Source organism: Astyanax mexicanus, chromosome 5 (genome assembly GCF_023375975.1).
Source record: "Astyanax mexicanus isolate ESR-SI-001 chromosome 5, AstMex3_surface, whole genome shotgun sequence".
NCBI classification, from domain to species: domain Eukaryota; kingdom Metazoa; phylum Chordata; class Actinopteri; order Characiformes; family Acestrorhamphidae; genus Astyanax; species Astyanax mexicanus.
This window is the reverse complement of record NC_064412.1, coordinates 55,985,797-55,998,263: the sequence shown is the minus strand read 5'-3', so window position 1 is coordinate 55,998,263 and position 12,467 is coordinate 55,985,797. Positions and strand designations below refer to the sequence as shown.

The window sequence follows — 12,467 nt, the reverse complement described above, 5'->3', positions numbered from 1 at the left end:
TTAAAAATCTCACTTTTTAACATTTCTCTTATTGATATAGAATAGGCCTACACCGTATTCCAAATTAATATACATGTAATATTATTCTCAGATTTGGAAAGGAAAGTCAGTATAATTTCAAATCATGACCTGTTAAACATTAATCCAATTTTATTGAACTAACCTTCCAATTATAACAGTATTTTAAATAAAAAATAAACAATTCAAAGTGCACTGTTCCACATTATTAAGCAGGCCACAGGTTTCAAGCAATATGAAAAGCTTGAAAACAAAAAGCATTATAAAGGAGTTTCAGTAAAGTTTCTCCAGCACTAAGGCTGGGTGCAGCAGCATTAGCATTAGCCGCTAACTGCAGCACTAACTCTTTCACCGTTCAGAGGTGAGCATATTGGACTGTATAGTCTCTGCGTGTCCGCTGTGTTGAAACAAGCCATGAGCTGATAGCATGATGAGTTACCGGAACATTCAGGGTTCCTCAGTCTAGAGCTGTCGGGTGGCATTTACTAGCGCTAATTTCGCAGCTAGCTAATGCTGTTAACTGTGGTTTACTGTAAATAAACAGAAGCGCTTTACTCACCCAAATAAACAGTTTTCAGGAGAGAAATCAGTGTAGATTAATTTCCATCTCCCGTTTGACTTTATAATAATAAATAAAAAGAATTACAGTTTAAACAGGTACAGTATTTTGCAGGATCTCACAGCATTGTAAAGATAGAGAGATGTATATAAAGTATTTTAGAATGTTGTTTTTGTGTCTGTGTGGTTGTGAACAGGTGCCGTGGCCAGTACAGAGGTGAAGATGAGGCTGCAGGAGTTTGTGCTGAATAAGAAGAAAGCTTTGGCCCAGCGCAACCTCAACCACTGCATCACCAACAACCCTCGCTACTGGTACGGGTAAGAGAATCAACATTATATCACATTAAATCACATCTTCTGTGCTGATTATCTTTTGCTTAGAGTTAAATATAGACACAGACCGAGTCTTCTGTTCAAGCTCTGTGTTGATTTCATATTTATCACATTATCTAAAAGTTTACAGACCAATACTACTGGAGTTCATGGGATAAACACACCAGATAACGGACAAGATAACACCCATCCTCACTGTACATCAGCTCGTTATACATTTAAACACATTCTCAGTGTTTAAATCAAACATATAGAGCATTTTTATCTGTCTCTGGAGTTATGAAGAGAAAGCAGAACAACGAGTTGACGCAAGCTGCAGACAGGGTTGCCAGATCCTGCTGCCCAAAGTCTGTTTAACCCTCGCCCGTCAGAAGCGTAAACTAGCCCAATATGTAAGGTTGCCACAGACCTTCAAAACACAGCATATTTTCATTTTAAATACAAATTTAGCTCAAAAAACACACTTCCATCGACGATCAAAGAAGCCCAGTTTGGTGGGAAAAACATAAATCTGGCAACTTGGATTACAGAGGCAAAATTAAGAGCGCATTTTTTTCACTTGGTATTTTTGCGCTACAACTTTTGACACTGATTTGACGCCGAAAGTACAGTATGTAGGCAGTAAAAGTGAAAACCTGACAACTATTATAATGGACATATTTATTTTTACTGTATATGTAATGGAAATATATATTAACATTTAAATGTCAAACTCTTCCTCCCAGAACCTTTATCTATTTATTTATTCACATATAATTCAATCTTATTTCTTCCTCCCTCCCTCCCTCCCTTATTAATTCAGTCAATTCATTTAATGATGGTCTTTTTTCTCTCTCTTATTTTAATGTACTGCATTAATTTAGTTGCGTTAATTTAATCTCCACACTTGTGTTTTCTCAGACAACACTGTAAAAGATTTGGTTCAACACAAATTTGAGTCTCACAGCACAGTTTTCATGTTTACCTCTCTGGATTTGTCCACTTTAAAGCGCAAACACACACTTTTATTAAGGAAAACAGTTTCAGACTTCCAGAAATCTGATGCACCGTCCAAAACACATTTGTCAGACCGGCAGACGGTTTACAGGTTTACTCTCCTCCTATCAGACATGACCGGAGCGAGGAGACCCCGGCCGACCCCGGCCGACCCCGGCTGAGCTGCTTAATAACTGCTGTTATTTTAGCACCTCTGGCATGTGTTGTTTCTGCATGTCTGAACACAGAGAGTACAGTCAGATCTCTGAAGAGAAGAGACCCCTCTGCTATTTTAACCCTGAATCACCTAAAGTATCTCCTGCAGTACATGCTAGCATGAATTTAGATCGGAAATCAGACTACGAAGGATTTTTTTAAATGATTTTTATTAGTATTTTTACACACAAGGACATGCAGCAGTGCACAAACCCAACTTTTACCCAACTAAACAGAATACTAAATAAAATAACATTACTGTTCACTTTACCTGGATGAGATGCATCATAGATGCTCACCTACAATCAGCATTCAGCTTATTATCTGTTTAATGCACCTGAAATACAAGCTAAATTTAAATAATTCTCAATAAAAGAAAAAAAAAAGAATACTCTTAACAATAATATCAACCTTTACCCTAATCCTAAATCAAACCTAAAAACATAAACCAAAAACCCTAAAATATAATCTAAACCCTAAATCTAACTCTAAAACTACGCATCAATCTAACATGTAACCTAAACCCTAAATCTAGCCCTAAAACCCACCCAAAACCCTGATATTCATCCTAATTTTAAATCATCCCTTAAACTACCCATAACCCTAAAATTAAACCTAAGCCTTAAAACTAACCCTAAAAACTACCATAACCCTAAAATTTAGCCTAAACTCTAAATCTAACGCTAAAAACTACCATAACCCTAAAATGTAACCTAAACCCTAATTCTAAACCTAGAAACTACCCATAACCCAAACATTTAACCGAAACTCGACATTTAACCCTGAAACCTACCCATAACCTTAAAATTTAACCTAAACTATAAATCTAACCCTAAAAACTACCCATAACCCTAAAATTGAACCTAAACCCTAATTCTAAACCTAGAAACTACCCATAACCCAAACATTTAACCGAAACCTGACATTTAACCCTGAAACCTACCCATAACCCTAAAATTGAACCTAAACCCTAAAACCTACCTCTTAAAATTTCTTAAGGTTACAGTATAGAATTATGGTTATGTGTAAGTTTATATTAAGTAGAGAATCATTTACAAGGCATCAGCATTAAAAGCAAAACCTATATATAAAATCTTCATATATTATAAATGTAACTCACAATTCTGTTACAAATATTAATGAAGTATACAATCCAAATTTACAATATATATATTTTTCAATTACAAACTACCAAAATGTGTCTAACAAGACAGATGATGTAGTAAAGAAGGGCTAAAAAGATATATTTTTTTACTTTTCTTATATTCATCATTTTCAATGTCTGAATGTTTTTATTTTATTTATCAAAGAGCGTTGCTCTTGTATAGTATATCTACATTATCATGATATTTTATTATCATTATGTCAGTGGTATTAAGTCATAATATCGTCAAAATGACAATAATATAATTCATCATAATGATTTCTGGGAGAATATATTGGAAATAGAAATAGGTATAAGTATGGTAACAGGCTTTAATTCACTGTCAATTTTAAATGAAGAGGCGTCTGCCCTCTGTATAAACACTGTATAATATAGGTTCATACTGTAGTGTTAACATCCATCAAAACCCGGACTAAAAACCTGCGCGAGCGTTGTGTTAACACGAGTACGGTGAGCGCTTTGAAGCGTGTCACTGGTGAAAAGTCGTGCACGTCTCTTCCTGACACCTGCCTTTCTGAGGTGAGTGCGGTTTTCAACGGCTGAGCCGCACCAGGCCGCCGTACTCTGTGGAAAGATCTAGAGTAAACATCCAATACCAGCTTATTATTATACACTGCTGAGAGACTGCTGTTCTTCTATAACTCAACCTTTCAGAGATCTCAGACCTGTTCTACCCCCCTTATCACAGTGCAGAGGAGTCCAGTAACTGAGTACAAATACTTTAGTAACTTTCTACTCCTTACATTTAAAATAAAAACAGCCTCGTTACTCCTATTTTTAATTTAAGTGTATTTAAGGGTAGTGTTATTTTAAAGTGGTACCAATACTTCTACCTGCAGAGTAATTAATGGGAATAGTTTTATCAGGTCTGTAGCAGCTAGGGGTGTCTCGATTTTGATATTTTATCAAAATCAATCGAAATTATGTCATGGTCTCGAGCCTCATCTTCTTAAAGAAAAACTTGAAAATATAAAAATAACAGTTGTTTTGTCTAGCCTCAAATATGTTAATAGTTTTGGTACCTTAAGCAGCATCTTTCTCTCAGATAAAGTTAATAATATATCTTTATTAAAGAAAAAAAACTTGTCATTCTCAGGGACCGAAAAAGTCTTAAAGTCTTATTTTTCATGTTTAACTGTTACAGTAGGATAGAGTTCAGTTTGTTAAGGCTCTAATTGTTCTGTTATTTTCTACATGACTGTTCCTGTATTTTTTATTATTTATTTTGTTATGTTGCACATTGCTGTTTTAACAGTACACACTGCTGCTACCAAAAAAAGCCACTAGATGGCATTACATATATATCTTAATTAAATAATTTAAATTTGACCATTAGTGCCTAATGTGGTGTATTACAGATCACTTGTATCACTTTGCATCACTTATATCAAGCCCACCTTTTGAAATAAGATATTGTAAATTTGATAAATCAAACCAATGACTGACCATAGACTAATCTAAAACTGGCATAGGCCTCTCTGCTGTAAAAAAAAACAAGAAAAAAGAAAATTGAATCAAATCGTGACCCTAAAATCGGAAATAAAATCGAATCAAGGATTTAGAGAATCGCGACACCCCTAGTAGCAGCGTGGTGTGAAGCTGGAGGTGCTGCAGTAGCGGTAGCAGTAGCAGTAGCAGTAGCAGTAGTAACAGCAGCATCATGTGGGTTGTGGTGTTTGAGGCGAGCCTCAGCAGAGGGGCTCTCTGAGATTTTAAGAGACTGTCCTGAGATCAGGGGGGGTGGGCTGCCCGGAAATGTGGCATGAAGGATCTCAGCAGAGCAGAACATTGGTTTGGCCTCAGGCCAGCTTCAGTCTCAGCCTCTCCCTGCCAGCCAACTATAGAGCCTGTTTTAATGTGGATCACAGTTACACCTGACATCCTGAGATATTCCTTCAGAAGCAGAGCCGCCATTCCTCTTCACTGCTGCTCTGTGGACTCTGTGTATAAAAACTGAGCTGTAAAAATGATCAGTTTTAAATTCATTGTTTCGTAATGTCGCAAAAATAACACACTGATAATAATCACACTGCAGATTTAGTCTGAACTGCTTTAAGAATAATGCAAAATAGAGACTAAGTAAAGGCGTTTTCACACCAGCATGATTTGGTTAGTTTAAAACAGACTCTGGTTATTTTGTACTCTCAGTGCGGTTTGATTGAGAAGCTCTGAAAACAGAAATCTTGTGGATCAAAACTAAACAAAACTGCTATAGGAGGTGGGCTCCATCCGACCCAAAACAAACTCCGGAGCGGTTCGCTTGCAGTGAGAGCATGATTCCAGTCTCAGTCCGACCCAGCTATCAAATATACTCCTTGTATTTGAACTAATCTGCATATTAGTCACAGTTAAATCTGATATATTAGGGCGTTTTCGAAACTGTAGTTCGTTTCTCTGGTCTGAGTTGATAAGTTTGTTTACTTGAAGCGGTTTCTACCTCTGTTTGGTTTGGTTTCACACGCGGCTGTGAGCAGTAAACGCGGCACAGACCACGTGTGTAAACAGCATGAACACAGCATTTATTCATGTGGTAATTAGCATTATCTGGCTAATATATCAGTTTAAACTGCGCCTTATCAGTAGTTTAGCTCAAATAAATGGATAATTTTAATAGCTGGGTCGGATCAAGAACCGGATTACGATCTCACCACAAGTAAACACAGAGTTCGTTTGGGACCGAACTGAATCCACCTCCTCTAGGTGGTCTTGGTCCCGTTGTTTTGATCCGCACCTGAGTGTGATTACTGTTTTCACACCTGCTCAATCAAACCGCACTAAAGTTACAAACCGACCAGAGTTCGTTTTAACCGGACCAAATAGTGCTGGTTTGAAAACACCCTTAGCCAGATACCACTAATAAAACACAGCTATGAGCAAACTCTGCCTCTGCTGCTCCATGCTGTTTACACACTGAGCGCGTTCTGTGCAGCGTTCACTGCTTGCAGCTGCCCGACTCCGCTGCACATGCCATTAAAAACACTGTTTAAAATGTTCTATACCAATAATTTATAAATGTAATGTTCACTGCTTATTTTTTTGTCCCTTTGTTTTTTTTTTTTTTATCTGTTTTATAGGAAAACTCAGCACAGTTCTCTAGACCAGAGCTCCCCCCCTCAGACTGGAGTCTCTGCCTACAACCACCCGGCTGTGGGCGTCTACGACTCCAAGGACTTCCCACTCCGCAAGACAGGTGCTGCACTACATCCATACACACACACACACACAAAAACGCACTAACACACACAGTACAGCCAGCATCTGAAGACTTTTGAGCCCTGACATACACTCCGTGCAAGGTGCGTCACGATGCTCTTTGCTATCTTACACCCCGCCAACAGTCTATTTTCATGCCTTGCTCCCGTGCTGTTACAATAACGTCAGAGTTTAGGAATAAAATAAATCTACACTGATGGGCGTGGTGGTCTGGAAGTGAGGTGTATTCAGGTACGTTTCTGGTGTATTTCTGGTGTATTTTGACGGCTGAAAACACAGGTGCTTCATAGACCGATTAAAACCCTGACAACAGTCAAAATTAACCACACGCATGATTAAAAAGGATAGTTAGTTCATGCCTTTTGCATGTTTTAAACCGCACAGGGTGTATTTTTGGCGCCCTCACCATACCAAAGACACACGACACGCCCTAAATCCAGCTACACAATCTGCAATTGACCATTGCACTATAGTCTAGATCACTAAAATAAGGCCCTTTATGTTTGATCACTTTTGCATTTGCTTGGATGTGCAGCTCTGAGAGTGTGTGTGGTGTTGGTGTGATGATGATGATGATGGACTCCAGCTTAAGTGAAGTGAAGGCTTCAGACAGCGTGTTATAGAGAAGATCTGTGGAATATCTGTGGATGTTGTCAGTAATCAGAACGGTTATGTAGGATTTTAATGGAATGTGTGCATAGGAAAGCATTATTGTGTGGTTAGGCAGTGCAGTGGCGCTGGTACAGTATAATTATTCACTTAGCGGCGAGGCCGGTGTGATGCTGTTGACTCTAGCCTCGCCGCTGGAGATAAGCCAGTTTACTCTGGCTGCCGGGACCACATTCCACCCTGCTGGGATGGACTAGGGAGTGGACTCGTATGTGTGTGTACTTGCATGCATGTGCGTGTGTGTGTGTGTGTGTGTGTGTGTGTGTATGTGTGTGTGAATGCAGTGTATATGGGTTTGAGAGCATGCACATGTGCTGCTGAGGTTTTCTCAGTTGTCTGTGGCTCTGTGCATACTGCAGTAATGGAGTACAGTATTAAGTGCATGATGTGTAGATGGTGCACTGAAAAAAAAATGATGCATAAAATGTACTTAAAAAAAGTTTCGCAACTTTCTACATTTGCTTTTTTTAAGTAAATTTAATTTCAGATAAATTTAAGCAACTTCAACTCGGTTTCAAAACTTAAATAGAGTTACATAGAGTAAATAAGTGAACTGAACTTCAGTCAATCCTTTACTTAATTTCTGCATACAATATTACCTAATTACAATTACTTCATTTATACAATAATATTATATATCATTTTAGTTAAAACACACATATTACACTGTCTCAACACATGGATGGCATGTAATATATTCTTATTAGTATATTAAAAAGAATGTATTACATGCCATCCATGTGTTGAGATGGTGTAATATGTTTTAATGTGTTTTAACTAAAATTATTTAGATTTCAGGAATTATAATATATTGTGTATCATAAATTATTTGAGTAATATTGTATAAATTAAGTAATTGTAATTAGGTAATATTGTATGCAGAAATGAAGTAAAGTGTACTAAAAGAAAGTATTAACTGAAGTTCAGTTCAGATCAGTATCAGAAATTAAATTTACTTAAAAAAAGCAAATGCAGAAAGTTGTGAAACTTTTTTTAAAGTAAATTTTGGGCATCGTTTTTTTCAGTGTGAATCATGGCTGTGCTGTTTGCAGTGCTGATGGGTTCTGGATGGTGCTGTAGATAAGGTGAAGCTGCGCTGTGCTGTAGGTACATGGAAACTATCGTTTGTCCTCACCAGCAGCGGCGGCTCTCCTCAATAACCTAATTCATTTCTCCCAGCGTTTTTCCTCCACAGCAGTGACGAGTTTGCGGGATTTGCTTATGTTAATGACAGCCCGTTAGTTAGGAGCGCCTTTATTTAATGCCCGCTCTGTGCCATACGAACGTCGCTTCCAGTAACAGGCAAATGAATCAACGGTGCTTTCTTTTCTTTCATGGCTGGATGAGTGCGAGAGGTTCACTGCATGCATACACTCAGAAAGATGCAGCCTGACACACTGATGCACTCCCTGCTTCTGTATATTACACTGTTATTAATTATAGTCTATAACAGAGGTCGCTAGAGGTCATTATAAGCCTACATCGAAGTGAGCAGTACATATATATCAATAAAAAAAAAAATAAGAGACCACTCATCTAAAATGATGAGTTTCTTTGATTTTACCAAATTGAAAACCTCTGGAATATAATCAAGAGGAAGATGGATGATCTCAAGCCATCAAACCACCAAACTGAACTGCTTGAATGAATTTTTGCACCAGGAGTAAAGCAGCATAAAGTTATCCAAAAGCAGTGTGTAAGACTGGTGGAGGAGAACATGATGCCAAGATGCATGAAAAAAAACTCTACTTTATGAATATGTGGTCTGAAAGCTCTGCATCTTTTTTTGTTATTTCAGCCATTTTTTTCATTTTCTGCTAATTTTATACTCTTTTGATTTGGAATTTGGGAGAAATGTTGTCTGTAGTTTATAGAATAAAACAACAATGTTCATTTTACTCAAATATATACCTATAAATAGCAAAATCAGAGAAACTGACCCAGAAACTGAAGCCTACATTGAAGTGAGCAAGTAGAATATATGGAAAAAATATATAATAAGAGAGCACCTAAAAATGATGAGTTTCTTTGATTTCACCAAATTGAAAACCTCTGGAATATAATCAAGAGGAAGATCACACGCATCATCAAACCAAACTGAACTGCATGATTTTTTTAACTCAGGAGTGGCATTATAAAGTTATCCAAAAGCAGTGTGTAAGACTGGTGGAGGAGAACATGATGCCAAGATGCATGAAAACGATCATTAAAAATCAACCAGGGTTATTCCAGCAAATATTGATTTCTGAACACTTTTAAAACTTTATGAAGTTGAGGTCTGAAAGCTCTGCATCTTATTTGTTATTTCAGGCATTTCTCATTTTTTGCTAATTTTATGCTCTAAATGACTTTTATTTGGGAGAAATGTTGTCTGTAGTTTATAGAATAGAAACTGTAGTGATCTTTTATTTTTTTTCAGAGCTGTATTCTCAGTGGGGCTGAGACAGTAACCATGGATAAAAGTTCTAATAAAACAAGAACAAATTGTTATGATTGATCCGTATTTAATCCATATTATGATGATAAATCCTGTCCAGTATTAAGAGGAGTCTGTTTAGCGTTTGTTTCTCCACAAGCAGCAAAAGCATCTTTTCAGCAGCAGCTACAAAACATCCATTCAGTTCACATTACTTTTTACACTGATATAATTACTCTCAGTCGCGGTCGTCATCGGCTCTGTCCCGCACCGAGCCGCGCCTCCAGCAGCTGATCATGGCGGTTAAGCAGTCTGTGGATGAATGAGGCCGATTACAAAGCCTTAGTGTGCCGCATTCTCTCTCTCTTTCTCTCTCTCTCTCTCTCTCTCCGCCTCATGAAGGAATTAATGGAGCAATTCTGTCCTGTACTACTTGAAGCAGAGCCCATTCATGATGGGGTTGTGTGAATGGAGCAGGCCATACATGGCTGGACTGTCTCTTTTATCAGACGTGTATAAGTGGGCGAGAGCCAACCCCAAGGTCACTGACCTCTCATGAAGGGCAAGGCTGGAATCGGTGCCCTACCCTGCCCCAGCCCCCGGTCCTTACACATCCAGCATTGTGGGGGTCACAGCTTCCCAGTGTTCCCACGTTACACTCAACTAAACCCACTCTGAGAGACGATGTGAAAAAAAGAGAGAGAATAGAAACTGAATTGGACCAGTTGGACCCATGACTGAAGACAGCATGGAGAGCATAACGTCTCATAAAGGAAAGTCACACCAGGTCTAGCGCCTCTGCTGGCTGGTTGCAGTATGATGTGTAGCTCCGTCCATCGTCAAAATGTTCTCCTCTAAACTCTCTTTTTTTTCTATCTCCAGTGTCTATTTCAACTCAAGCTGCAGAATAATCAATATACGAGTGTTAGAGCTCTATTTTAGCATTCTATAGGTGTATAGATATATAACCTTGCATTGTGCACCATAATTTAGAGAGTGGCAGTGTGTCTTTGCTATCATAACGACAGGAAAAGTACACCTTGCCTAGCTCAAAACTCACAAAAGTACAAATTCTCTTAATTAATCATGGGTGTGGTTAATTTTGGGCGTAACGTGAATTTAACCAATCTGAGTGTCACTTGCTCATCATTCTCTTTAAGAGACAGGTGCGCTTTGACTTTGGCGGTTTGCTAATTTAATGGCGCAGATACGTGGACGTGTCCCACGCTTCTCAGCAGAAGAAACTTACTTAAACTGCTTATTCCAGCAGCTCATTGACGGAAACAGCAATGTTATTTTATTTAGTATTCTGTTTATTGTTGATGTAAAAGTTTGGTTTGTGAACTACTATGTGTGTAACAAGCAGGGGTATACACGTGGCGCACCTGCATTGCCAAGATAGCAATGAACGTCTGACTGTTGACAGGAGCACCTGTGTTTTTCCCGTTGCCAAGATAGCAATACGCCAAAAAGTGACCTGAACACACCTTATTTATATTATATATATATATATATATATATATATATATATATATATATATATTCTTTGTTGTTTTTACGAAATTTAGCTAACTCTCTTTTCCAGAGCGACTTAAAAGGTTATTTCTGACTGACCTCTGACTGACAGAGGTGGGCCACTGTAGTGTTGGGAGTCTTGTCCAAGGTCGTGGTGTTATCCACTGCACCACACAATCCACACAATCACTATTTACAAACAACTCAGGTGTAAGGCGTGAAAATATACTGTTGGCGGGGTGTAAGATAGCAATGAACATCATGACATGCCTGGTGCAGCTTGTTAGATACGGCCTTTAATATTAGTAGTGATATAAAATGAATTTATTTAGTATTTTGAAGGTGTTCTTTGACGTGTAATTAGTAAGTATACAATACAATGTGCTTGTATTGGCCTTGCCTATGGCAATGTCCCAACATCTGGGGGGTAAAGACAAGCACATGCCTCCTCAGACACATGTGAAACGTCGATTACCTAGGTGTCGTGGACGAGTGGAGGACAGTGAGTGAACGTAGGGTTTAAGAACTCCAGCAGCACTGCTGCACAAGGAGCATTTAAACACAGTGTTCTCTGAATAAATGACATATCAAAGAATATCCTGGGCATTTTCCATTCTTTTAATAATATCATATTCTTTCATAAGTACCTTATAGATACCTGGTAGAAAGCTTCAACAATGAAAAAAAAGAACATCATGTTCTTTATTCTTCATCCAGCAGCTGATAATATGTGTTTTCTGACTGATCTGAATGGAAGAGGACTATAAAAGAGCTCTTATAATTGAGCCATTGATAAAACCTTACAGAGCCGTGTCATTAGCACTCCAGCGTTGTGCTGAGTGTGATAAGCCCTTCTGCAGATTTAATTATAAACAGGGCTTTAGGGATATTTTAAGGTCTGTGTCCCAGTTTACTTTATTTTGTGCACAAAAAAAACACACACCCTGTACAAACCACCAGGCTAATCAGGTACTGAACATATCATGCAGTGCTGGGAGATTAATCCATAGTGCTGTGATATGGAATAATAAGTCTGTGCCGCTAAACTAAAAGCTAATTTTCTTTTTTCTGGTTAGCATCGGAACCCAACCTGAAGGTTCGCTCTCGTCTGAAGCAGAAGGTCACAGAGAGGCGGAGCAGTCCTCTACTGCGGCGGAGAGACAACCCCATCAGCACCGCCAAGAAGCGCTCTCTGGACATGGCAGGTACAGTCTGAACACACCGCGTTACACTCTGTGGTATCTCTGATGCCTATGAACAGTTTAATGTGTTTAAAAATATATATATATTAGAGTGTAGTTACTCTTTAAGATTATTAAAGCAGTGGGTTCTTTAATAATGGTTTGAATCCCGGTCATGCAGCTTGCCCTCTGCTGCTGGAGCCTTGAG

General features: G+C 38.4%; 1 protein-coding gene across 3 annotated transcripts in view; it reads left to right on the top strand.

Annotated features, from left to right (window-relative positions):
- Positions 1-12,467, top strand: part of LOC103041643 (histone deacetylase 4) — an 86,490-nt gene that overhangs the window by 48,059 nt on the left and 25,964 nt on the right. For 2 of the 3 annotated variants that reach the window (XM_022675347.2, XM_022675349.2), the window contains 3 exons: positions 774-894; positions 6,340-6,455; positions 12,155-12,283. In XM_022675347.2, coding sequence (XP_022531068.2) covers positions 774-894; positions 6,340-6,455; positions 12,155-12,283 — 366 coding nt within the window. The remainder of the gene's footprint in view (positions 1-773; positions 895-6,339; positions 6,456-12,154; positions 12,284-12,467) is intronic. The other variant, XM_022675348.2, reaches the window with a different exon arrangement.